General features: G+C 50.2%; 1 protein-coding gene across 2 annotated transcripts; it reads left to right on the forward strand.

Annotated features, from left to right (window-relative positions):
- Positions 1-2,491: 2,491 nt before the first annotated feature.
- On the forward strand, positions 2,492-6,740 carry SIX2 (SIX homeobox 2). Of its 2 annotated transcripts, none has more exons than XM_066378354.1 (2): positions 2,492-3,377; positions 5,484-6,740. In XM_066378354.1, exons 1-2 carry the CDS (start codon positions 2,812-2,814, stop codon positions 5,812-5,814), a joined length of 897 nt encoding a protein of 298 aa, XP_066234451.1. In that variant the 5' UTR covers positions 2,492-2,811; the 3' UTR covers positions 5,815-6,740. The 2 variants fall into 2 exon arrangements, with proteins under 2 accessions (XP_066234451.1, XP_066234452.1); XM_066378355.1 differs by having other exon boundaries at positions 2,492-3,371.
- The last annotated feature ends 20,900 nt before the right edge of the window (positions 6,741-27,640 follow it).

The following is a 27,640-nucleotide window of genomic DNA, read 5'->3' on the forward strand; positions in this document are numbered from 1 at the left end:
TCCTTAGACTCACCCCAACCCAGAACCAGCATGGATCTGAAAGATCATCCGGGACTCATCTAATTGTGGGAGAGAATGCAAGGGAGCAGATCTCAAACTGACCGAAACTTTCACATCGGAAAGTGACTGCCCAGTCCCATTCACCTGCACCAGGTGAGGTGCTCCCGCATAGCCCTGGCCTGACATTGCTGGGATGTAAAGTGGCCATGGCCTGAGCTGGGACCAACCTGCCAGTTGTTAACCGTGTGGCTAAAGTAGAGGTCTTAAAAAGTGTAGGTTGCCCCTTCTCAGAGATCAGCAAGGTTGGCTCTGAAACTCAGTATAGCCAGGGGTCAGTAAATTCTTCCCCATATCTCCCAGAGTTCTAGAAAGCCAAGTCTTGTGCAAACTGTTTAGCAGCACTTAGGACTCTGGATGGAGTGGTGTGGATGCTGCAGGGCTCTTCCCAGTCATAGATACAGACTCTGAAGATGCCTCCTGGGTTTCCACAGGGAGCTGTCCCTGGCACTGGCTCAGGACATACTGTGACAGCCCTGTAGTCTCAACACACCAGGGCAGGCTCCCAGAAGCAAAAGTCTTAGGGACAGTACCAGGGTTTCATTCTTTGACACATGCAACCTGCTGCCCCAAGACTTCTAGAATGCTAGAGCTGGGGGAAGTTTCTTGGGGGAGAGGGGGAGAAGAGGAATAGGAGCCTTGCTCATAGACCACAAGCCATGCCATAACTTAAATCCCGGGGCTCTGGATTCCCGTTCCTAGCACAAACTTCTGAGAAAGCTTAAAGGTGTGGAAATGGAGAAATGTTGCCTAGACACAGGTTCCAGTCTTTAAATTTTTTATTTATTGGTTTTCTAGAGAGACGGGAAGGGGGAGATATGGGGTGGGGGAGAGAGAGAGAGGGAGAGAGACAGAGAGAGAGACATGATTTGTTGTTCCATTTATTTATGCATTCATTGGTTGGTTCCTGTGTGTGCCCTGACTGGGCATGGAACCCGCAACCTTGGCTATCTGCACGAAGCTCTACCAACTGAGCTACCCTGCCAAGGGCCGCACGGTTCCACTCTTAAGCTGACAGCAGAGCCTGAGCTTTGTGTTGGCGTGGGTCCTGGCACCAAGAGCCAGATCGGCTCAGGCCTGTAACAACTCATAGCCAACAGGGTAAACGAAGTGGAAAGGACCAGTCCGGGAAGGAGTCGTCAGCCCCTGGCTTTCCAAAACGTCGATAACATCAGCAGCCCTTCTCTCAGAGAACCAGTAACACGTGTTTCCACACCGTCCTGACAAAGAAGTAAAAAACAGGACCCCTTTCCTAAGCCTCCCATTACTGAGTTCAGCGACCCAGTTCCCATGCTGGAAGTGGCGGGAGCCGATTCCGAACTAAGGCGGTAGAGTAGGGCGGGTGGAGCCTTCCTCCGCTCAGGCCTCTCGAACGAGCCCCGGGAGAAGCGCCACGGCCGTCTTAGTCTCCATGCCTTCGCCGCTCCGTGGGCAGACCAGGGGCGCAGCCGACTCGAGCCAACTTCCGTAGAAGCCACACGGAAGCGCTGGGCGCTTCTCGGGCCGCGCGACCGGTGGGACCCGTGGGGTTAAGTCTGAGACCCCACCCGGCAAGGACAGACAGCAACGTTTCAGTACCGGCCCCGGGGCAGCCGGCTGGGTTAGAAGAAGGAGAAAAGGCGGGATCCTCCGAGAAGTAGATTATCAGGCGATCGCCTACAGTTCCTGCCAAATCGTCCCCACTTCTCTCCCCTGCTCCCCCCGCCTTTCCCTCGAGGATCAATCCGGTTCCTAGGACGGGGGTGGGGAGCGGCCAGCAGGAAAAGCTAAATTTTTGAGGGGTGTCCAAGCAAGTCCAAACTTTCTCATCCCACTGGCCGGCTCCTGAGCAGAATCTACCGCGGCAAACAGTGGCCCCAGGAGGGGCGTGGTGACCCGGAGCGGGGCGGAGGCACACCGCGGAGCCCGCTAAAAGCTCCCCAAAGTTTCTAACCCCTCGGGGCTTTCTCCACCCTTCCCTTCTCTTCCTCCCGGCACCCCCTTAAACAGTCCTCCGCCTTCCCTTCTCCCTCCTCGGTCCTCCCCTTTTCTTCTCTGCGCCTCTCCACCCGCCCCCCTCCCGCGTACGTCTCCTCCCTCGCTCTTTGGGCGTCCGCCCCGTCAATCACCGGCGCCGCGGGCTCCTGCCCGGCCTTCTCCGCCTCGCAGGGTCTTGGAGCGCCTCCGGCTCCTGTCTCGGGCCGCCCTCAGCTTCGCGCGGAGCCGGGCGATCTGTCAGCGGAGCCAGCCGGGGGGAGCCGCCTGGCCCGCCGGGGCTCGGGTTACCAGTGACTGACAGCGTCTCCATGGCGAATAATTTGACTCCGACTATTGTCTGGCGCGGGCAGGCCCCGGGTCAGATAACCAGACCAATCAGGGCGCGGGCCGCCGCGCCTCATGCCCGCTTAGAATAATATTATTAAAAAAGCAGCGAGCGAGCTAGACGGGAGGGAGACCAAGAGAGAAGCGAACGAGGGAGCGGCGGGCGGGCGGGCGGGCGGACGCAGAGAATGCCGAGCGGCGCCCCGGGCGGCCCCCGGGCTTGGACGAGGGCGCGGGCAAGGCGCGCAGGCGACGGGGGCACGGAGCTGCGCGGGAGCCGCAGCTGGCGCGGGGACGTACTGCTGTGACTCGGAGTTCGTCGGGAGCCAGCGCCGGGCCAGGGGGCCCGCCCCGCCCGCCTCTCGGCCCGGACCGCCCGGCGGGGAGGCGCCCATGCCGGACCGCGCAGCGCGGTGAGGGCGCGCGCGGGCGGGCGGGTGTTCAGCCATCACCATGTCCATGCTGCCCACCTTCGGCTTCACACAGGAGCAAGTGGCGTGCGTGTGCGAGGTGCTGCAACAGGGCGGCAACATCGAGCGGCTGGGCCGCTTCCTGTGGTCGCTGCCCGCCTGCGAGCACCTCCACAAGAATGAAAGTGTGCTCAAGGCCAAGGCGGTGGTGGCCTTCCACCGCGGCAACTTCCGCGAGCTCTACAAAATCCTGGAGAGCCACCAGTTCTCGCCTCACAACCACGCCAAGCTGCAGCAACTGTGGCTCAAGGCGCACTACATCGAGGCAGAGAAGCTGCGCGGCCGGCCCCTGGGCGCCGTGGGCAAGTACCGCGTGCGCCGCAAGTTTCCGCTGCCGCGCTCCATCTGGGACGGCGAAGAGACCAGCTACTGCTTCAAGGAGAAGAGTCGAAGCGTGCTGCGCGAGTGGTATGCGCACAACCCCTACCCCTCACCCCGTGAGAAGCGAGAGCTGGCAGAGGCCACAGGTCTCACCACCACACAGGTCAGCAACTGGTTCAAGAACCGGCGACAGCGCGACCGGGCAGCCGAGGCCAAGGAAAGGTACGAGTAAGTAGAGCTCCGGCGCAGCACCCCAGGGCTCGTGGGAGGGGGTCGCAGGGCGTCGCTTTACCCGCAGGAGAGGCCTAAACTGGGTGCCTAGTTACAGCCACCGCCCAAGTGAATCCTGGCCTGAGCCGAATGGCGCTCAGGTCTTTTGGGAGATTCGGAGGGCAGGGATTTGTCTAAAGCGGGCAAAGCAATTGGGAAAGTTGTCGACTAACGTCCTGGTCGCTTGTAGGCAAAAATGGAGGAGCAGTGAGCTTCCGAGCCAAAGCAAGACAGTGATTCTGGATCGCCTGCAAGCGGAGCACAACAGGCAGGGCCTGAAGTCCTCTGAAGGACTGAGTCCGTTTGGCCTAGGACTGCTGGGGTTGCCGGTTTCAGGCGGCCTGTGCTAACTCACCAGCACTTTCCCCGCAGTTTTCGCTGGCCTTACTCAGCTCTAGGCCAAAGTGTGATTAGCGGTCAGGACTGAGATAGAAACTCCCCTGGTATGACCTGGATGTGCAGAATTTTCCTTGTCTGGATATGGGAGTTGATGGTGAAAATCTTTTATCCCGGCACTGAAAGGACCAAGACATAAAAAACTTGGACATGTCAGCTCTGGGAGAGGAGAGAAACACATGCCCCTTTTCCCACCTTGTTGTACCCAACAGTCCTTCCCTGGCCTGCCGGGCCCTAGGACCTCTCTCTCCTTAGGTCTTACCCTCTTTGGTGGGTAGGCCGATAGGTCTGGGATGAGCTGAGAGCTGGTGGAGTGAGAAAAGCTGGGAGTTGCTTGTCCTCAGAGAAAGCAAGACATCCTGAACTAGCTTAATGGTTGACCTTCGGCCCTTGTCAGAAACCCCTTCAGAAACCCAAATCTGGAGAGGGAAATGGGAGAGGAACTTTTGGGAGCAGAATCCAGCCTGAGGGCAACAGCAAAACCAGATACAGTACTCGGGATTGGTGATGTGTGGTTTTTGCAACCCAGAGTTTGCATGATCAGGGTTAGGTGGGGGATACTACACAGTGGAACCAGATCTCTGGTGGCCAGGAAGTAGGGTTCAGGTGGACCTTATTCTCTAAGACCATGAAGTTTGAGTATCCACATTTGTAAGTTCTCAGCTGCCAGCCCTGTGGGAAGTTCCCTTCCAGGAAAACAAGAGGAAAAGGCCTTGGGAAGCTAGTCAAGAGACTCTACCCAAGATTTTAAATCCAAATCTGGCAGGGCTGTCAGTCACAGGCAGGACAGGAGGTGGGTTCCCCCTGCCGGGGTCCCCTTCCACCCAGACTGGCATGCATTCCTGAAGAAGTTGGTTCTCGGGCCAGGCCCCAGGTGAGGTCTGCAGAGGCCCTCCTTTCTGGCATGGGGAGGTCTAGGCTGGGACTAGGAGTCTCCGTTCTCCTCTCCCCATTCTCCTATGAGCTGCCCTCTAACCCCCAGTTTCCAGTTCCCAGGCTGTGGTTTTTACTGTGCCATCAGGGAAAGGGAGTCTTACATATGTGGGGCCTTGTTCCTAGGCCTAGTGAGGAGAGCGCTCACCAGCCCTGCCAGTCTGAAGCTAAAGGGAAAGGACCTTTAGTTCTAGGAAACTGCTCCACAGACAGGGCTTTCCCTCAAGCAAAGAAAGGCAAAAGGAGATGAGGCCTCTGTGATTCCCAACTTTTAATGGGGCCATGCACCCAGTATCTAGGGTCTCTCACTCTCCTGGCCCCACACCTACCCCTTAAACCTGGATTGAGAATCCAAGAGTGATGCAAAAATCCAGACATCGCTTCTTCCTTGTCCCGACCACCCACCCAACTCCAGAGAACCCCCTCTGCTCTAGGGAAGAATTGTTAGCAACTCAGTAAGGGGGATGGGGAAGAACAACATAAAGAGCAAGAAAGATTTTCGTGAGATTGAAAGCATGAGAGGCGCGGAGAGAGAATGATACAGAAAGAAGGGTGAGAGAGAAATACAGAAAGAGCCTCAGGCCAGGCCAAAAAAAGGGTGGAAACGGAATACCCGTAAGCAGCGCGAGGTGGCTCTGGCTCCGAGGAGGACGGCAGGCTGCGGCTCCAGGTGTCGCTGCGCAGAGCGGCCTCTGTTTCCCCGCTGACCGGGCTGCTTTGCTCCTGCACTTGCAGGGAGAACAGCGAGAACTCCAACTCCAACAGCCACAACCCGCTGGCAGCGTCGCTGAACGGCAGCGGCAAGTCGGTGCTAGGCAGCTCCGAGGACGAGAAGACGCCGTCGGGGACGCCAGACCACTCGTCGTCCAGCCCTGCGCTGCTGCTCAGCCCGCCGCCGCCACCCGGGCTGCCATCCCTGCACAGCCTGGGCCACCCTCCGGGCCCGAGCGCCGTGCCGGTGCCGGTGCCGGGAGGAGGCGGTGCGGACCCGCTGCAGCACCACCACGGCTTGCAGGACTCCATTCTCAACCCCATGTCAGCCAACCTCGTGGACCTGGGCTCCTAGAGCCCCGCCTGCCTCCACACGCCAGCCTTCTGGGTTTGGTGCTGGGGACCTGAGAGAGACCGTGTCTGAAAGGCTCCTGGTGCCGGCCGCCCCACCAGGTACTGTAAGACCCGCATGTGAGCGGGCGGAACCGCCGGCCCCAGCAGGGCAGATGGCCCTCTGGTTTGGTCTTTGTTAGGGATTTATTTTCGACAAGTTGCTTTTGAGATCCTTTGGAGGCCTGGGACCAGACTGGGTCTTGAACTAGGGAAGGGAATAAATTATATACCGCTTCTCTTCTGTTCTTTCTTCCCTTCCCTTGCCCTCCTCACTTTCTTGCTTTTCCTTTTCTCTTTTTTCGCTCTCCCCTTCTGGCTTTCCTCTTCTTTACCCTGTCTCTATTTCCCTCCATATTTCTGGCTTGTCATCTCTCACTAGGTTTCCGCTTCTTTCTCTCTGTTTTTGTCTCTCCTCTTCATCAGTTTTATGTGTCCTAGCCCGTGGGTCTGTGCCTCTCAATCTTTTCCCTCCTGTCTGGCCTTTTCTTCCTTCCTCCCCACATCCCTCGATCTCCTGGGGTGGGAGGAGGAAAAGCAAAGGAAAGACAGGGCCTTTGGATCTAGGCCACGTCCAGAGGCCCTCCGTGGGGGGTCCCTGGGGCTGCAGGTGTCAGCTTTACCCTAGTAACTTAAGTGAAAGAGCGGTGAGAAGCCCCTGAAGGCCCCTTTACGGCTGGCCGCTCCCTCTCGGCGAGGCTCTACCCGTGCGTTCTCTTCTTCCTCCCGGGACTGTGGCCACTGCGCTCCCAGCAGAGCGTGCCTCCCGAGCCGTGGACTTGCCGTCTGTCTCCCTGTTATGTCCTCATGTGAATGTTCTTCGGGAAATATTTCTGCTTTTATTTTATAATAAAATTAGAAATGATAAATATATATGGATATATACCAGAAGGCCCGCGATCCTGAGTGCACTGGAGTCTGATTTCCCTACAGGGACTCAAACACCCCGGTGGGCGGTTCTGGGCAGCAGTGATGCCCCATGAGTCCCAAAAACCAGAGACGCCCTCTACATACACAATATGTATAAGTCGGAAATTGAAGGGACTGAAACTCAGAAACCTTCTCCAAAGCCCACTGTCACTTTTCTTGTCGGCAAGATCCGTGCAGAAGTAGGGAGTGACAGCCTGCTCCTCTTGGGGACCCCTTTCCCCCCCCCCACCAGCCAGGCAGTGCCCTCATTGCTACTTTCTTCACCTCGGGGACTCGGGTAGGAAATGGGAGGTTGTGTATGGAGCACGGGTACCTGTGTTGGGAGATACCAAGGCTGGGGAACAGACTGGACCCTGGAGGCTTCCTGAAAGGGTGTGCTCCTTAGTAAAGATCGCAGCCGTCAGAACTAGGCACGACGCAGTGAGCAGATGCACTGGCCCCGAGGACAGCCACCCAACCAGCCGCGAAGCCCAAGTCTGTGTGTGTGGCTGTGGAGCAGAAGTCTCCAACCTCAGAAAACTGTCATTTAGGGGTGCAGATGAAGGGTTGGGGAGGATTGGAACCAGAGGAGACTCTGATCTGAGAGGCTGGCCTTGCGCGGGCGCTGTTCTCAATGAAAGCAGGCGGGTGCCTCGGCTTGGCTAGTCAGCCGAGGGGGCGCCTCCATGTGTGGTGCGCCCTAGATGCCTCTGTGGCTGTAAATTAACCTGCAGCGACCCCTCCCCTCTGGGGGATCAAGCCCCACCTCCACCTATTAAGCTGTAAGTCTAACCTGTCCTGGCGAAGCAGACAAGACTCTTCCCACTTTTTAGGTCGCGGTTGCTGTAGGTATCAAACATGTCCCACCTCAGGACCAGGATTGTTTAGGACCAAATCTGCTGACCCAGGACAGGAAGGAAAGGATAGGATGAGGCACTCTTCTGCCAGGGAGATCCTCCAGCGTGGGAACTTCTGGGGTCTTTCCTCTCTGGTGAAATCAGCACTCACCAAAAAAAAAAAAAAAGTTTTCTCGGAACTAAGTATCAAGGATTCCTTCCTAGTCAAGACCCTTGCAGACACAGCACTGGGCAGGCTAACTTGGCGCAGAGCCTATGCCTCGGCCTTGGCTCTGTGCAGGCCTGGAGGTCAAGGGAATGAATCCAGCTAAGACTGCTTCCCTCTGGGGCCATACCTAGTACCCCCACACCCTGGCACTCCAAGATGAATTCCAGCCGGTGCCGCTCCCTTGGCCTCTCCTGAAGGCCCTGCTCTCAGTGGACAACTCAGGTCCTCCGGGACCAGGTCTGTGCTTACAGGGCCTGAGTGCCCTGGATTGGCCTGACCTCCACTGACTCTCTGGGGTGAAGAGCAGCCACTGCCTGAGCGTGCAGAGAGACTCATCAGATGCGAGAAGCCTCCTCGAGTCAACCAAGCCCAGCTGACGACCAGCTTGAAGGAGGAAGCACAGTGGCCCCTGAAGCCCCCATCAACCCTGCCTGCCCCCTCTTTTCCAGACACACAGACACAGGCTGATTACCAACTTTCACAGGGCACAAGTGTACACCTTTGTGATTCTGTTCACTAGGATTAAGAGTTTGTAATGTGTCAGGCACTGTGGGTGACACCAAAAACACTCACCCCGGTCTCTCAAGTAGTGGCCACACCGGGAAGCACACAGACTGTCACACGTGTTCACATACATACACAAACACAAAGAAGCAAACACACAGACCCACAATCCATTTTCACAAACACACTAACATGTCCTCAGGCAAAACAAACACTACTCTCCACCCGATATTTGGGAGATACACACACGAATGAGCCCCTCCCAAATACATGTGCTCACATACACAAACACAAAGTTACATCATGCTTCCCCCCCTAAAACACATAAATCCACACTCACACTGGGGCCCTGCCAACAGCCAGTTCCAGCCCAGTTACCTGCTGAGTCCAGCAGCCGGTCTTGCAGTGCAGCTTGTGTGCTGGGCTCAGCTCCAGGCCGCGAAGGCCCAGGGATAGAGATGGCTCTAGCCTGAGGCATCAGTAATCCCACCTGTGCAGTGGCAGCCTCTTTCCAACCGCCTACGTGGGATCGCTGGAGTTTGCCCAAGGCGCTCACTGGCCAGTAGGGGGCGAGGTGCCTGTCCTCCAACTTTATTCCAAAAAGCCAGCTCCGCATAGACCCCACGCTACTTGCTGCAACTTCCATCTTGCATTTCCCCTTGGAAAGCTAACCCGGAAAACATGTATTTAAATGGGGATACTATACAGGAGTTCTAAAAATAAACCCGAGTAGCTACTGACGCATTGCATAAATCTCTATAAGCCAGAACTTCAGGAGGTCACTTTTGCACAGAGGTAGCTGGGTGAGTACAGCCACTCTCCATCGGTGTCCACTCCGTAGCTTGTCACTCCTCCCTTTTGCCCCGCTCTCCCTGGGGCAGCGCAGAAACCAGGAGTTTTGCTCCGACTACCTAAGGAACGATGCGGCAGGAAGTGACAGTTTCTATCTCTGCTCCTGTGACTGCGTTCGCCTTTCATTTCTTCCTAGGTCCCATACCCACTCAGCCCTCGAAGGTGAAACCGAATGAAGAAGGTAGAACCCAGCACTCAGGGCAGCTGGCCGACTCATCTGTTTGGGGCATAAAAGCTGAGGGCTACTGAGAGCAGAGGGGCGCATGGGGGCTTGCCATGTTCCTCGTAAGTCTCCTCCCTCTGCTCCTGCACTGCCCTGCTAGACCGCTTTCGCCAGGACTCGGGTCAGACCTGGACTTTGGTGTCCCTATCCCGAAGTACATGATCTAGTAGGTGGTGGGTCCACCTGGTGGGGGAGCAAGCAGGTAGTGACGGTGGTGGGTCCACCTGGTGGGGGGGCAGGTAGTGATGGTGGTGGGTCCACCTGGTGGGGGGGCAGGTAGTGATGGTGGTGGGTCCACCTGGTGGGGGGGGCAGGTAGTGATGGTGGTGGGTCCACCTGGTGGGGGGGGGCAGGTCCTGACGGCATGCCACACATGCAAATTTAAACAGAGCCTGGGAGATCTGGGGAGAGACACCAGGCTACTCAGTCCTCAGTTTCCCCCAGTCCTTGTAGGAAACACCATTTTGACCACTTAGAAGAACAAGGACCAGCTGAGTGGCGGTGCCAAGTCTGGACGTGGGGAATTCAGCCCCACCAAAGCCCACATCTTGCCAACATGCTGCCAGGGCCCTGGAAGGGAAAGATACAAATGTTTCTGTGTGGAATAGCAGGTGGAGAAGGACCGAAAAAAGACAAACTTGCGACTGGGCCACTTTCTTTTTTCTTTTCTTTTTTCTTTTTCTTTTTTTAAATTATTTGTGTGTGTGTGTGTGTGTGCTCCCATTCGAACGCTATGGGGTTTGGTCCTCTGGAGGCTCAAAGCTGCCTTTGGACGCTGGAAGGGGACTCGAACCGGTGCGAACCAGTGCGTGAGAATGTACTGGAGTATGGCATGAGAGAGTGTAAGCGGGCAGTAGTGAGAAAACACGCTGGCATGCAGAGATGGGAAGGTCGTGAGTCCCAGGAGAACCTCAGTGAGCGGGTTCGCCGGTGCACACCAGGGCGCTCTGGGAGCCGGAAAGCCGGGCCACGCCTGAGCGCTGTGGCTCGAAAGCAGAGGCGCCTGGGGCTGGAGGAGGCAGCCTTTCCTCTTGCGCAGCCAAAACACCACCCTGCCGGAGTTAATCCTGATCCTTGGAGCCTCTGCTGACCTCGGGCCGGGTGAGCAAGAAGGGAAGGAGGATCTATGCTTCGCGGCTGAGAGGGGCAGAGCAGTGGAGCCCAGCCTCGGCGGGAAAGACCTGGAGTCCCGGTGTCAAGGCTACGGCTTCGCGGGAGTCTCTTTCCGGAACTTCGCGGGTTCCTGTGCGGCTGGGACTCGGAAACGGTCTCTGGGTTGCAGGGTGAAGTCAGAGTGAGAGGGTGAGATTGAGTGCCCTCTGTGTTTCCCCACAATCTCAGCAGAAGGGCTCGCTCCCTTCCACCCCCAGGTCGAGCCAGCCGCCGGGTGGTCCCGAGTGTCTCAGTAACACCGTGCGCACCCAGAGGCCCGCCTCCAAGGCCCTAATGCGTTTCTAGTTGCCCCCAGAGACGCCCTTTCTTGGAGGGACCCACAAACCTGAGGCTGGGATATAGGACCCACAAACAGGATCGGCATAGAGGGGCCGGCCTTCTTTAGTGTGGTGGCAACCCTAGCCCCCGCCTGCCAGGGCTACATCAAGAACTGCCAGCGGCCCAGCCCTCCCGGAGGGCCGAGCGCAGCCTCATCGCGGACTTCGGGGAGCTGCCGGTGGACGGCGTGGCCCGCCTGCCCGCGGGGGCGACAGCCTCACAGTCCCGCCTGCGCACCGGGCGCCAGGCCCGCGCCACCCGCGCTCCTCCGGGCACCGTGAAGCTTTGAGGCCTGAGGGCAGGGGAGCCGGGGACGGCAGGGCTGTGCAACCCCCCTCCCCGGGCCATTTCAACCAGAAGCCCGGAGACGGGACGTTTGGGAAGCGCTGCCGGCGACAACGCCATATCAGCTGTCATCCCTGGTAGCCACCCGGCTGGGGAACTCGGCCTCTGCTGTCTAGGGCCCCAGGCCCGACGGCCCACACCCCAGACTCTACAGAACCACAGTGGAGTGCTGCCTTGATCGCCCTTGCCGGCGAACCAGACGTGAGCCGCCTGAGGTCCTAGAAGGAGAAAGGCAGGGTAGATAGTATGTATGGCGAGAGCCCAGCGGGAGCGGACCCCGCAGAGCTGTGGGCCGCAAATTCCCTTCCTCCGGGGCTTTCCCGGGGGTCCGGGCTGGACTGCCCAGCCAGGCGCTCTCACTAGCTCCAAAGCTCACTGCTGCTAGAATTACCCGGGTAAATGGATTACCTTAGGCCCTAGAGACACAGCTTGATGGTGACCTCCTGCTCGCCAAATAACAAGTCATAACTGCCATTTAAAAATATATATATATTATTTCTTGATTTTAGAGAGGACAGAGAAAGAAGGGGAAGGGAGCATCAACTGGTAGTTGCTACCCGTCTGTGCCTTAGCCCGGCAGGCCGGGTGTTCGAACCTCAGCGCTCCAGGTGAATACTTGAGCCGCTGCGCCACCACAGGTGAGACTAAGTGCCACTTCTTGACCGTTTACTACGTCAGGCACGTTACACACCTGGTATCTGTTTAATTCTCACAGCGGCCACACAAAGAAGCTATTCTTACTGGTGGATGAAACTGAGACGCCTGGTTTGGGAGTTTGCCCAGAGTCACACACATTACCGCGGCAGGACAGGCGTTTGAACCTGGTCTCTGCGAGGGGGCAGCGCGCGTTCTTCCCAGGATACCAGCCGCGTGCGAGAGCGGAGCGCGGGCCTGGAGATCTGCTGGGTGGCGGGAGGCAGCGGCCGGCGCCAAGGACTCCCGCGCGGACCGGAGGCGGCTCTCAGGAGCGCTAGCGACGCGAACGGGGTGGCCGCGAGCTTGCAGCCGCAGTGACCCCCTAAGTTCGGGCGAGAGAGGTGATCTCAACAGGCCAGGTCACTGCCCAGTGTCCTCACTTGCCCTCTACTACCTCGACAGGACGCACCCTTGGGTGCTACGAAGGGGCTTCCCACCAGGGCGGGTTACTCCGGGGTAAAGGTGGGACCCTGGGGCCCTGGGGTCAGCTTGCTGCTTCGCCCTTTCCCCCCTCCTGCTGCAGCTCCGACCCCACCTCCGCCTCTCTGCTCGGGAAGCTGAGGCTGACTCCGGGACTCCAGGAGCTGGGACGGATACTTGGTGGATGCTCTCCTCTTTGCGCGTGCTCTTTGCGCGTGCTCTTTGCGCGTGCTCTTTGCGCGTGCTCTTTGCGCGTGCTCTTTGCGCGTGCTCTTTGCGCGTGCTCTCCGCCCGTCCTCTGCCCCTGCCCCCGCCCCCGGCCGCCTCCTCCGCGGCGTTCATCCCGTGCGGGTGGCTCTGGGACGCGGCTGGGGGCGGGGCGGGGCGTTAAAGCGCCATTCCATTAACGCGGGTTTGTGGCTGGGGTTAGAGGAGGTCGGAAGGCCAGGGGAACGCAGACCCTGCTCTCCCAAGACCGGAACAAACCGGGCCCGTCCCCGTCCCAACCCTCCCAAACACCCCATGTAGGCCCCACCAGAAGCCCATCTCTTCTTCTGCCCAAGGAGATGTTGCAGGTAGAAAACTTCGATTCCTCCTGAGCTAGTTATTCTTCCAGTTTCAAGATAAAATATATGAAATGCCCTATTGTCCTGAGGCAGAGCCGTTGGAGACTGTGTGCTGCTCCAAGTCGCCTGAACTCGTGATGGGGGGTCACTGAGGTGGAAGCCTAAGGGTAAGGGAGTGAGTGGAAGGAGTCTGGAGTGAGGCTTACTGAAGGCGGCCCACCAGGGAGTGTGAGCCTTCCCCCCTTTTCCTTCCAGGCGGATGGGGAAGGGAGCAGGGGCTGGAGGGGACTAGAAACAGGAAAGCTGAAACGGAATAATTTTTAAAAGCAAAATAATGAAATAAATAATTCTTACCATATGACACTCTACAGAGTGCCGATGGTTTCACAAACCTCTTATCACTTAATATTCACAATTAGGGTAGGCAGAAAAGTAATTCTGACTCCATTTGATGGATGCCTATGTGAGGCTCAGGAGGTTGTTATGTGTGATTTTCCTGAGGTCCCAGAGTTAATGGAGGCTCTTTACACTCTATTGTTGAGGTGACTTGGTGAGTTTGGGGAAAATAACAGATACCAAATCAGCCCAAAGAGTAAAGATTGTTCCCCTGAGGTTGTGTGTGTGTGGGGGGGGGTGCCGACAGGTGCTGCTACAGAGACTTAAAGTAAAGGTACCTCAAAATTGGAACAGCTTATCCCTGAAATCACTGAAAGGAATGCCTAAAACAAGCTTCTTCAGACAGGCCACTTCCATACACAGGAAGCTTGGGGAAGTAGGCAGAGCTGGGAACTAGAGCTTTGCCTTCTTATTGGGCTCAGAACTTGTCAGTTAAGACACCCAACAAATAAATGAGTTTGGAGCCAGAGATTTCCTCAGAAAGTCAATAAGAATCTTGTGGTGATCCCCAAAGGGTGTAGGTTTTTTAATTAGAGAAAAGGGGAAGAAACTCGAGACTTCTATTTACTCTGAAAGACTAGACCCTAGTGTCTGTTCAAAGATGTAGCTGAAATGGACAAGACTCACTTTAACATTTACAGTGGTGCCTTGAGATGCGAGTTTAATTGGTTCTGTAACCGAGCTCGTAAGTCAGTCAACTCGTATATCAAACAAATTTCTCCCATTTAAAATAACTGAAATAGATTTAATTTATTCCAGCCCTGTGAAACATTCCCAAACCATCCTAAATTATGAAAAAAGACATTTCTAATTAAGAAACACACATGTATACTTTACCAATGCATAACAGAATATATGAAATAAAAGAAAAAAGTGTTATTTAGTACTGTATTCTTACCTTGGAGACAGAGGAGTGCAGCTAACCTAACGAAGGTGAATGGAGGAGGAGGGAGGGAGGGAGGAAGGGATGCAGGCACTGTAGACACGTAAACTAAAACTGCACTTTCTTAACACTAAATGTAAACTAAAACTACATTTTATTTACTTTAAACAAAACTAAAACTGCACTTTCTGTACTTAAAATGAAATCACAAAAACTTAATTGTAAAAAAATGAACTTCCTTAATTTTAAACTTAACCTAAGCTCAACATTATGTATTTTTCATTTAATCATCACCTGTTTTTGCCTTTTTGGCTGCACGGTCAGCACTTTCACTTGCAGGACTTTTGAATAAAAAATCTATCCAAAGAGTTTTGCTTTTACCTGCCTTTTAAAATGTTGTGGAAATGTGACAAACGTGTCATTAAAAAGTGCTGAAGCGTGACCAATTGAAATTTTTCTGGGTGTTTCTTTTCAACGAAACTTGAAAGCTTCTCCCACATTGCCAGCATGTCTTTAATTTCACTTGTAGAAATCACTTCCTCTGACTCTACCTCCTCCTCACTACTAATCTCTTGCAGAAGCTCTGTATGTTGCATCATCTGTAGCTCCTTCAACTCCTCAGTTGAGAGTTCCTCCTCATGTTCCTCAACAAGCTTGTTTACGTCACCCTCATCTACTTCCAGACCCATCGACTTTCCAAGGGACACAATCTCCTCCAATGCTTCTACCTCAGTCTCGGTCTCTGGTTCGAAAAGTCCCTGTCTGCAACAACATCAGGCCATAACTTTTTCCATGCCGAGTTCAAGGTTCTTCTTATATCCTCTTGCCATGCCAAGTCAATAATGCGTAAACATATCACGATGTTGTAGTGATCTTTCCAAAACTCTCGAAGGGTTAGAATTGTATTCTCAGTCACCTCAAAGCAGCAGTGGAACAAGTGCCTTGTGGAAAGCTTTTTAAAGTTGGAAATGACCTTCTGATCCATAGGTTGCAAGATTGAATTTGTATCAAGTAGGAGGTAGAGGACTTTCACGAATTTGAACTCATCGAGAATGTCATCTTCAAGACCAGGTGGGAGGGCTGGAGCATTATCAAGGATTAGTAATGCTGTCATCGGGAGTTTATTTTCTTGAAGATATTTCTTCACTGCAGGACCAAAGATGAGATTTACCCACTCAATAAAAAACTTCCACGTAAGCCATGCCCTAGCACTGGTATGCCACATAACCTTCAGTTTTTCTTTAAAAATCTTGTGAGTCTTAAAGGCTCGAGGATTTTCAGACCGATACACTAGCAGTGCCTTTACTTTACAGTCACCACTAGCATTTGCACACAATGCAAGGGTCAGACGTCCTTCATGGGTTTATGGCCTGGCAGCTTCTTCTCCTCTGCGGTGATAAAGTCCTCCGGGGCATTTTTTTCCAAAACAATCCTGTTTCGTCACAGTTGAACACTTGTTGGGGGATGTAGCCTTCCTTTGCGATAAGCGCAGCAAAACGTGCGATGTACTCCTCAGCTGCCTTAACGTCAGCACTCGCAGCTTCACCATGTCTCACCACCGAGTGGATGCCAGATCTCTTCTTGAAATTTTCAAACCAGCCATGACTTGCCTTAAATGTGTCTTCTGCTGCCTCTTTTGAGGTTGATGGTTCTTTCTTCTTCAAGTCGCCATAAATAATACGTGCCTTTTCACATATTACAGTCTCTGTAACTGTATCTCCTGCCAGCTCTTTCTCTTTCACCCACACCAGCAGAAGCTTCTCCATTTCTTCATGGATATTTGTCCTTAATTGGGACAGAATTGTAGTTTCTTTCACTGGATTTGTGCTTTTGATGGCATCCTTTTGTTTAAGGATGGTACAAATTGTAGATGTATTGCGGTTGTACAGCCTTGCCAGTTCAATCACTCGTACACCACACTCATGTTTTTCTATTACTTCTTGCTTTACTTCTATTGACATCATTCTCTTCTTCTTCTCACCACTGTCCTTTACACTCACTTTCTTCGGCCTCATATAGCACACAAAAAATGTTAGTAAAAAAATGCAAAAATGATGCAAGAACGAGTACAGCGCACAAGATTCAACTTGATTCTGCGGTAACATGTGAGAAAGAACGAGATGCTGGTGTTGTGCTGCCGATACTGGACCCATGCGCCAGCGCGTCAACTAGCGGCAGCTTCCCAAATCATGGCTCGTATCTCAGAATTTCACTCGGATCTCGAACAAAATTACGGACCAAGTCACAGCTCGTATCTTAAAAAAAAAAAAAAAATTTGTATGTTGGTCTGCTCATATCTCAAGGTACTTTGATTACTCTCCCTAGGCTAAGTAGTCACCCTGAAGGCAAATAATATTAAATAGGAAGAAATGGGGAGTGAGGTTAGGAGAAGGAAGGAGTGAAGACAAGACTTCAGAGAAAAGATGAAGTCCACAATGGCTGGAACCAAGATACACACTCAGAGGTTAGGCAAGTCAGTGGGCAGTGCCACCCTCCCTAAGGCCAGGAACCAGAGGGGCCAGGCATCCACAAACAGGTAGTGCCACAGGCAGCTGGGATGTGTTGGGCACCAAACAGACCAGGAAAGACTGAAAATACCACTATACTTGGTAGCTGTGTCAACAGAAGTCTGCCTCAGGCCCCAGGTCTACCTAGCACAGGCCAACCAGATGAAGCCTGGGCAAAGAGCAAGGAAAGAGACGGTTCTGGGTATGGCTGGAACAAGCAAGTCTCAAAACCAGAGTCTGTTTCTCACCACATAACAGTGCGATCGGGATGTTTCTGGACAGCAGGTGGCTTCGCATAACGTGATTCAGGGACACAGACTCTGTCATCAGGTGGCTCTACTTTCACCTTGTACTTTATAGTCCTTTTTTTAAAAAAAATTTTTTTTTATTCATTTTAGAGAGGAGAGGAGAGAGAGAGAGAATAGGAGAGAAGCAGGAAGCATCAACTCCCATATGTGCCTTGACCAGACAAGCCCAGAGTTTCGAACCAGCTACCTCAGCATTCTAGGTTGATGCTTTATCCACTGTGCCACCACAGGTCAGGCTAGAGTCCTTTTGGGTCAGTTGCTGAATGGGTGAGGAACATGGTGGATGGGCGCTGGAGGTGTGGGGAAGGAGCAGGCTTGGAAGGGTTTCCGATCACTTCCACTCATATTCCATTGGATGGAATTTAGTCATATGACAAACTCAACTGCGAAGGAAACTAGGAAACAGAGCTATCTGTGTCACCAGAGAGAAATCCCGTGGTAGAAATTGATTGAGCCTATATGAAGGGTTAGTCAATCATCTGTGATTTTTACAACAAAGAAATCTATTCTGCAAATGTTCCTTTTTCTATGCACCTGTATTTATTATTGTTGTTATTGTTACTATTATGGGTTGCAGTTTTGTTTTGTTTTTTGTTTAATCTTAGTTTTTCTGTGGTGAAGAATAGATGTGAAGATAACCACTCATATACTATAGATCACAAGTCACTTCTCTGAGCCTCAATTTCCTCCTCTGTTGCACAGTGTATTAATTAGGGTAAGATTTAGCTGAAAGTGATTTAAAAAACAACAAGAGTGGCCTAAGTATAATAAAAGACTATTTCTTTCACACATTAAAGTCTAAGTAGAAAATCCAGGATTGGTGCAAAGTCAAGCTCCTCCTACTTTGATGCTCTTCTGGGCCTGACCTAAGTATTGTACTTTGTGTGTGTGTGTGTGTGTGTGTGTGTGTGTGTGTGTGTGTGTGTGTGATAGGCTGTTGGTATCATCTTCTTAGTAATGAAATGTACCTTCCCACCTTGGCGCAGACTGCTTTTGGTCTCCTTTATTCAGTCTCCACATCTCTCTTAGTAATGGAACTTGCAATTCGTAGCTAGACATATGTCTGCCCAGAACAAGGACTACGTTTTCCAGCCTTCCTTGCAGCTAGATGCACCAATAACTAAGTTTTGGTTAATTAATATAATTGAAAGTTTTTTACACAAGTTTCTAGAAGTGTTATTTAAGGAAAGAGTCCTCTGTTTTTTGAGAGAGAGAGAAAGACAGGCAGACAGATAGAAAGGAAGAGAGATGAGAAGAATCAACTCGTAGTTGCAGCATTTTAGTTGTTCACTGATTGCTTCTCATATGTGCCTTGACCGGGGTGCTCCAGCTGAGCCAGTGACCCCTTGCTCAAGCCAGCAACCATGGTATCATATTGACCCCATGCTCAAGCTGGTGAGCCTGCACTCAAGCCGGAACCTCAAGGTTTCAAACCAGAAACCTCAGTGTTCCAGGCTGACACTCTATCCACTGTGCCACCACCAGTGAGGCAGGAAAGAGTCCTTTTGTTTTTCTTTCCTTCTTATTGTTAACAGAAATACAGATGTAATGGTTGGAGCTAGCACAGCCACTTTGGACCATGAGGTAGCATGTCAGAGTTAGTGGAGCAGCCAGACAGAAGGAGCCTGAACCTCATGACTTTGGAGTCTATTGCTAGACTTCTTACTCCAGACTTCATTTTATGTAAAAGAGAAAGAAACCCCTATGTCATTTAAACTAACAATCCTTTGAATTTTCTGGCACATGCAGTTATATCTAACTCTTACTTAAAAAAAAAAAAAAAACCCTACTGTTTCAAATACAAAGAGTATAATCATTTTTCCTGAAATCCCCTGGCTCTTTTGTGTGTGTGATTTCTATTTATTCTCTCAGTATTTCTCTGGGGTGCAGTGTTAATTCTGACCATTGCTATTTTGCAGAGGTACAGAAAACTTGCAGGACTCAGTTCAAAGTTCAGCCTCAGGCAGTGAAGTGGATGAGCTCAGAAGTTGTAACGCCTGGCTCCCCAGTGCATGCTGCCCCTACTAGAGGGGATTATTGATAGAAAAGGTAAATTACTGCATAGTCTGGGCACCTGAATGAAGAAAGTTCCCAGCCACTCAGATCCCTGGGTAACTTTGTCTGGGCTAGGAGGCGACCAGATATGTCTTCACTTTCAGTTCAGGCTTTTCTCAGGCTGACGCTCTCAGGAAAAGTCCAGCAGCAGATGAAGAAGTAAAAATAAAAAATCATAGCTGTTTTCTTACAGCTATGGGAGATGCTGAGCTGTTGAAAGTCAGAGATAATTGACTTTATCCCCTTCCCAGCCTGGACAATCAGAACAATTTTACCTCATTTTTATAAATGACCTGGAGGATCCTGGTGAAATCTCTACATTTGCAGGTGATACTATGCTCTTCTAGGGAGAGAAGGACCAAGAGGACGAGAACAAATTCAGGAGGATCTCATAAATGGACACAAGTCGGCAGATAAGGGACAGATAAACTGAGACAAGGGAATAACAGACTAGAGGTGAATAATAACCTAAATCTATGGGTTTGGGAGCTGAAGGTGCAGACACAGAAATTATTATAACTATTCTCCCAAAACATTAACCAATAAGCTGGTGTAGTCAAGAAGTTCAATGCAATGCAGTTGTACCACATTAATCAAGAGTCTGTGATGTGCCAGATATCACACCCAGGGGCAGTTTGCAAATATGTGAAAGATGTGAGTCCTGCCTTCAGAGGGTGTGTGGTCTGGTTCCCAGTGTCACGAGGAAGCAGGTTAGAAGTAGTCTCTTTCCCTGCTCTCTAGATATTGTGTGCAAAATTGATCACGGTATTCGGAAGAAGCCACACCAGATCTTCAGAAGGTCCAAAGAAAACATAGAGCAAGAGGGCAAGTGTCTGCCACCGTGCACTGGTCCAGGGGTGAGGGTTTCACTCTGACTACAGGATCACCGTTACCTCCTCTGTGAAGCTCTGCCTAATTATCGCCCACAGGTAGAACTGACTTGAGTGTCCTACAGTACTTTGTAAACAATTTCATCATGACACTTTATCTGAACTACTTTTTAAACTCATTTTCTTTTCCAAAATGCATGAAGACAATTACCAGACTTATTTTTGTATCTTTAATATTTATTATAGTATGTGCATATCATACACAATAATTGCTTGTTAAATCTGTGGAAAGATGGAAATATATTTCATTGGTCTCCAAACTTTTCTGTTCGTATGCTGCATTAGAAAAAATATTTGAGCATGCTCCATATGTGTATTTTAAAGACATTGTATGTTATAAAATGTAAAAATATTTAAAACTGAATAAGGTATAAAATTAGCTATAACTTTTTTTTGTTTTGTTTTGTTTTGTTTTGTTTTTCAACAGAGGCAGAGATAGACAGGGACAGACAGACAGGAACGGAGAGAGATGAGAAGCATCAATCATTAGTTTCTCGTTGCGCATTGCGACTTCTTAGTTGTTCATTGATTGCTTTCTCACATGTGCCTTGACCGTGGACCTTCAGCAGACCGAGTAACCCCTTGCTGGAGCCCAGCGACCTTGGGTCCAAGCCCGTGAGCTTTTTGCTCAAACCAGATGAGCCCGCGCTCAAGCTGGCGACCTTGGGGTCTCGAACCTGGATCCTTCCGCATCCCAGTCCGACACTCTATCTACTGCGCCACCGCCTGGTCAGGCAGTTATAACATTTTTAATATCTTGTTTTAAATAGGACATCAGTAACAATAGTAGATGCAAATCCACATTTCAACTAGCCTTGATAATTTTGGTTGGTTTCTTTTTAAATCTCATTTTGTCTAATCTGATCAGGATTATTGCATTTGTTTTGTTTGTTTTACTTTATAACATGGCAGATGAAGTGTTACCAGGAGCTGAACAAGTGCCTGCTTTTCCATTAAAAAATATATATATATTTTAATAGACTATTTTTTAAGAGCAGTTTTAGGTTTACAGTAACACTGAGCAGAAAGTACAGAAATTTTCCATATACTCCCTGCCACCACACATTCATAGCCTCTCCCGTTATCAACATCCAGCACCAGAGTGGTACATTTGTTACAATTGCTAAACCTGCACACACCATTGCCACCCAGAGTCCATCATTTACATTAGGGTTCATTCCCGGAGGTGTACTTTATATAAATTTGGACAAATGTATCATGATATGTGACCACCAGAACAGTATTTTTTATTTTATTTTATTTTTTTAGTGAGAGGAGGGGAGGCAGAGACAGACTCCCGCATGAACCCCAACTGGGATCCACATGGCAAGCCCAGTAGGGGGCAATGCTCTGCCCATCTGGGGCCCTTGCTCTATTGAACTGGAGCCATTTTTTAGCATCCAAGGTAGAGGCCATGGAGCCATCCTTAGTGCCCAGGGCCAAGTTGCTCTAATTGAGCCATGGCTATAGGAAGAAAGGAGAAGAGAGAGAAAGAGAAGTAAGAGGGGGAGGAGTGGAGAAACAGACTGGCGCTTCTCCTGTGTGCCCTGACCAGGAATCAAACCCAGGACTTCTACACACCGGGCCAATGCTCTACTACTGAGCCAACTGTTCAGGGCCCCAACAGAACTGTATTATACAGAGTAGTGTTACTGCCTTAAAATTCCTTTGTGCTCTACCTATTCATCCCTCTTGCCTCCCTCAACCCCTGATCTTTTTACTGATTTCATAGTTTTGCCTTTTCTAGAATGTCATGTATTTGGAATCATACAGTATGTAGCCTTTTCACACTGGCTTCTTTCACATAGCAATATGCATGTAAGTTTCTTCCATGTCTTTTCATGGCTTAATAGCTCATTTCTTTTTAGTGCTGAACTATATTCCATTGTCTAGAGGTACCACTGTTCATTTATCCATTCACCTGCTTAGGATATCTTAGTTGCTTCCCAAGTTTTAGCAGTTATGAATAGAGCTGCTATAAAAATCTGTGTGCAGGCTTTGTGTGGACATAGTAAATTCAATTCCATTGGGTAAATTAAGGAGCATGACTGTTTAGAAAATTAAATTTAATAGGGTGACATTGATCAATAAGAGTACATAGGTTCTCAGCCCTGGCCAGTTGGGTCAGCAGTAGAGCGTCGGCCCAGTGTGTGGAAGTCCCGGGTTCAATTCCCGGTCAGGGCACACAGGAGAAGCGCCCACCTGCTTCTCTACCCCTCCCCCTCTCCTTCCTCTCTATCTCTCTCTTCCCCTCCTTCAGCCAAGGCTCCATTGGAGCAAAGTTGGCCCGAGCACTGAGGATGGCTCCATGGCCTCTGCCTCAGGCACTAGAATGGCTCTGGTTCTCTGGTTGCAATGGGGCAATGCCCCAGATGGGCAGAGCATCGCCCCCTGGTGGGCGTGCCAGGTGGATCTCGGTCAGGCACATATAGGAGTCTGTCTGACTGCCTCCCTGCTTCTAACTTCAGAAAAATACAAAAAAAAGGAAAGAAAGAGTACATAGGTTCCAGGTAAACATCTCTATAGCATTTGAACTATTGATTGCATTGTGTGCCCATCACCTAAAGTCAAGTCATTTTCCATCACCGTATATTAGTCCCTCTTTACTCTTCTCCACCTTCTACCCCCACCCCTGTGACTCCCTCCATCAGGTAATTACGTCACTTTTATCTATGCCCATGAGTCTCAGTCTTATATCCCACCTATATGCGAAATCACATAGTTCTTAACTTTTCCTGATTTACTTATTTCACTTAGTATAATATTCTCAAAGTCCATCCATGTTGTTGTAAATGGCAATATATCATCATTTCTTATGGCTGTGTTGTATTCCATTGTATATATGTACCACATCCACATCTTCTTTATCCAATCTACTACTGATGGACACTGTGGTTGTTTTCATGACTTGGCCACTGTAAGTAATGCTGCTATATACATAGGGGGTACAGGTGTCTTTGCATACCAGTGTTTTTGAGTTTTTTGGGGTAGATACTCTCAGAAAGTGACTGTTGAATTGAATGGTAAGAGTATGTTTAGTTTTGTAAGAAGCCACCAAAGTGGCTGTACCATTTTGCATTCCCGCTAGCAGTATATAGAGTCCCTGTTGCTCCACATCCTCCTCAGCATTTATTGTTGATGTTTTGGCGTTTGGCCACTCTAGTAGGTGTGTAGTGGTATTTCATTGTTTTTCTTTTTTTTTTAATTGTTCTGCTTGCATTAATTATTTAGTTTTCAATCTAAAGATTATTTGTAAAATCCTTTAGGGCCTCTTAACTATTTGGGGATGGGAAATTTCCTTAAAACTAGATACAACCAGCCTGGCATCCAGCAATTCTGTAACACAAGTTACAACACTGTAACTAACCCCAGTGGTCAGTTAAGGGCTCCACTGACAATCCTTTCGGGAAACATTCACTCTTACCTTGGAATATCTTCTATATAACAGGTAACATGTTTGTACCTGAAATAGCCTGAAAAGTGGGTACCACCCTCAAGTGATATATGAGACACCAGTATAGCTCCATTTAAAATTTTATAAATAAAATTAAAGTAAGACTGAAAGTTCTGTTAACTTTTTTTGTCATACCCCCAAAGATCAATTTGTAGATTGGGTAAAAAAAAAATCCTAGGTATGTAGACTGCCTTAAAGTATGGAAAAGCTTTTTAATAGAGAAGAACTAGATTTAGTTAGTGTGGAGCTAGAGGCAGATATAGCTCATTTCAATTCAACAAGTGTGGCGGTTTCAAAACAGTGTCAATTTTTTTTTCACCTCTTCCATCAAGAGGCAGAATTTACCTCCCTTCCTCTAGAACCTGGGTGGGCCTCTTGACTTCTTGGACAAATAGGAAATGGTAGGAGGGGCTTATATGACTTACAAGGTTAGGTCATAAAAGGCCATGCAACTTCCACCTTGATCTCTGGAAGACTCACTTCAGAGCTCTGAGCCTTCATGTAAGAAGCCCCACTTGCTGGAGGCCTGCAGAAAAGTCCCCGTGGAGGAGCTCTGACTGACAGGCCTAGCCAACTTTCTAGCATCCCTGTCAAGGAGCCAGACATGCAAGAGAAGCTGCTCTGGACCCTTCAGACCAGCTCCCTGGCCAACTAAATGCCACTGCATGATCTCTGTCAATGCCACATGAAACAGAATAATCAGCCAGGCAAGTGTTCCCTGAATTATCAACACACAAAATCATGAGATGTGAGAATAGTGTTGCTGTTTTAAATGACAAAAGGTTGGGGGTAGTTGTTATGCAGCAGAAAAGGACTAGACAATAGGGAAAGTGTTTCTTAAAATCAGAGCTACCAAACAGTGGAAGAGACTGCCTTGTGGGCACTTTTCAGTAAGCCCTGGACACACATCAGCCAAGGGTGACTGTGGGGCAGCTGTGTTGTCTTGAGAGTGCTGGGCTTGAAGTCAGACAACACCAGCCACTGTGAATCCCCGGGCAAGTCACATCACCCTGTACCTTATAAGGTGGTAGTGAGCATTGAAAGAGCTGTGAATGCCATCTGCAAACTGGGAAGGACTCTGTCTCCCTCAGGTTGGCATAATGTGGGAGGCATTCCTACACTGGGCAGACAAGCGGCTGAATTAACTCTGAAATTCTATATGAAAAGAGGCAGTCCAGCTTCAGGTAGAAAGAGATAACAGGCAAACATCTTGTGGATGACTTACTGGTCAAGATCTCATATTCCCAAAGACTGCAGGATTCAATCCTGAAGCCTGTTCTCCTTGCTGCCTCCCCAGCCTGTGAAGGTTAGTGTCAGCCAGGCAAGCCATCTCATCATTAAGTTGAAAATATTAGTAGAGTTTAGAAAGTCTGGATGGCAAACCTCACTGTAAGGAGGCTGAGGGTGTTTGGGGAAAGCCCCAGAATTTTAGGGTGATAGAGTGCATGACTGTGGCTTGCCCAAATTCTTCCTGAGTGCCCCAAGTCTAGGACAATCACTGTGCATTTCTGACAAGTTTATAATGCTCAGATAAAGAATCAGAAATATTGTGGGTGTTGGGAAGAGAGTGGTATGGAGAAGGTTAGCTGGAGTTAGTTTGCTATCCTAGGGAATATCAAGCCCTGTTTACTGAAAAGGGGAGTCCTAGGTGGCCGCTCACATGCCTGCTTTGCAAACTCAAGGCTGCCTTCCCGGGGCAATGGAGGTGCAGAAGGTAAAGTTATGGTGCCACCTGCTGGAAAAACGTAAGTTTGATTTTTCTCCACTTGAGATTCTGTTCCTCTTTTAACAGTCAGACTGCAGGTCTGAGACCCAAGACCTGCAGAAGGGCTTCCTCCCAACCAGGTGGAAACCACTGTCCAGTTTCCCAACACGCCTCCAGTTTTCCAAGCCCTGTGTTTTAGGGGGTCAGAGAATTGGAATGTTTTAAGTCTAGCAGTGTTTCCCAAAGGAGACTGGGACAGGATGTGTGCATGCTCCAAGTCCCTTAAAAAGGTAGGGCCAGGGGAGAGATGGGTCCCCTGAGGGTGCCCTGTCTGAGAACAGGCAGCTCTCCCTACCAGCCCATCATGATGCGGGTCCTCCTCCTCGAGCCTTTGGGACAGATGGGAAGGACAGGAAGGATGGAAGGACCGCTGCTGGCCCTGAGGGAAGAGGCATGAAGGACAGCCCCTACCAACACTGATAAATTTGCAAGTGCCCCATTCTGTGTGGATCAGTTCTAACAGGCTCTGTAATGACCCAATCGTGGAAAGCTGGTCCTTGAAAATGGCCCCCCCTCTAGGAATCATTAGCAAGCTACTGAGAATGTCTGATTATTTCCTAGTGCTAATCAAGCTATTAATAAGCCAGGCAAGTTTTCTCACCTTCATGGAGATAATGAGAAGGCCAATTATTTTTTTATGTACATAAATGAGGGAAACCTTAGCTGCTGCCCTTGAAGCTGGATTTTCTGCACTTGTGGCCAAAGCTACTTTGAAGCACTTTGTTATGCTTTAACAAGAATCGGGGGTTTTTGAACTCTACACAAGCAGTCTGCCTCTGGGTTGAGGGTTAGTCTGAAGGAAGCAGAGAGAAAGCAGAGGAATGCATTGTTCTCTAGGACTTTGGGGGTAAGGAGTCATATTCGTTATGCATTCTACCCCAGAAATTGTGTGCCACCAAGCTCTCTGTGACGAAGTTCTCAAACTTGAGCTCAGAGCAGAACCACCTGGAGGTTGCTTCACAGTTGATTGCTGGTTTCCACCGGGAGTTTCTGAGTCACTAAATGGGGATGGGGATATAGTGCTACCGTATTTCCCCATGTATAAGATGCACCTTTTCCGAAAATTTTGGGGTCTAAAAACTGGGTGCGTCTTATACAGTGGTTGTAGTTTTTTTACTTGCATTTGACAGTGATGAAGAGTTGTATGAATTTTATGATGAATAAAACTTGAGTTTGATAACTTTATGTAATACATTTTTTTTTTCACATGTCAGGCCCCAAATCTTATACATGGGCATGCCTTATACATGGGGAAATACGGTAATAGTTTCCCAGGTGAAAAACACTGCTTTACAACAAGTGTTTCTAACTTGGAGTCCCTCCCCACCAAGAAATTAACAGGTAGGATTCAAAGGGTCCCTGGATTTTAGGGGAAAAAACTGACATCTTTTTTGTTGTTGTTGTTTTGTTTTGTTTTGTTTTTGTATTTTTCTGAAGCTGGAAATGGGGAGAGACAGTCAGACAGACTCCCACATGTGCCCGACCGAGATCCACCCGGCACGCCCACCAGGGGCGAAGCTCTGCCCAGCAGGGGGCGATGCTCTGCCCCTGGGGGGGGGGTTGCTCTGTTGCGACCAGAGCCACTCTAGCTCCTGGGGCAGAGGCCAAGGAGCCATCCCCAGCGCCTGGGCCATCTTTGCTCCAATGGAGCCTTGGCTGCGGGAGGGGAAGAGAGAGACAGAGAGGAAGGAGAGGGGGAGGGGTGGAGAAGCAGATGGGCGCTTCTCCTGTGTGCCCTGGCTGGGAATCAAACCTGGGACTTCTGCACACCAGGCCGACGCTCTACCACTGAGCCAACCGGCCAGGGCAAAACTGACATCTTTATCTTCACTAACTTCTAATTAAATTTAGCTTTTCCTGAAATGATGAGTGAAGGCCACAGAAGTGTTAGCAGTGATCACAATTATTTTCAAGTCCCTACAGTTGTAGCAAGTATCTGCAAGTGTCATCTATGCACTGCACTGCTCCAAAACTCCAACGGCTATTAGTCCTGCCAATAGAGCTTATTATTTAATCCATTCATGGAGAAGCATGGATATTATTACTACATCACTACTTGAAAAAATATTTTGATCACTGTATTTCAAAATGACTGGTTTCCTTTGAGGTCCTCCATATTTTTCTTTTATGCATTTGAAAATGTATTCAGGCTGCCCAGAATGGGGAGGAGGAGAGGCGGAGCCTAGAGCCAAAACCATGTTCTTAAGGTGTAAAATTAATCCTCAAGAAGAATTCAGAACTTGCTTCAAGGGGATGGTTAGAAAAGGTGAGGGCAGTGCGTGGATGGGGTGGGGGCAGATTGGCCAGGGAGGTGGCAGGTTGTTAGCGCCATGGCACTGAGTGAGACCTGGAAAAGTCGACTCGATGCTGTGTTGCTCACACTGTGGTTATACTGGACCTCTTAAAACGTGACCAGCTCAGTTTGGAAGGAGTAGTGACAATAGCAACAAACATGTAAATAT

The sequence above is a fragment of the Saccopteryx leptura genome, chromosome 3 (assembly GCF_036850995.1).
Source record: "Saccopteryx leptura isolate mSacLep1 chromosome 3, mSacLep1_pri_phased_curated, whole genome shotgun sequence".
In the NCBI taxonomy this organism is placed as follows: Eukaryota; Metazoa; Chordata; class Mammalia; order Chiroptera; family Emballonuridae; genus Saccopteryx; species Saccopteryx leptura.

What these genes read in the sequence shown, in the direction of transcription:
- SIX2 (XM_066378354.1), top strand. Translation starts at nt 2,812, where the DNA reads ATGTCCATGCTGCCCACCTTCGGCTTCACACAGGAGCAAGTGGCGTGC. An exon ending in GAGGCCAAGGAAAGGTACGA is followed by an intron (nt 3,378 to 5,483) that starts GTAAGTAGAGCT and finishes CTGCACTTGCAG; the next exon opens with GGAGAACAGCGAGAACTCCA.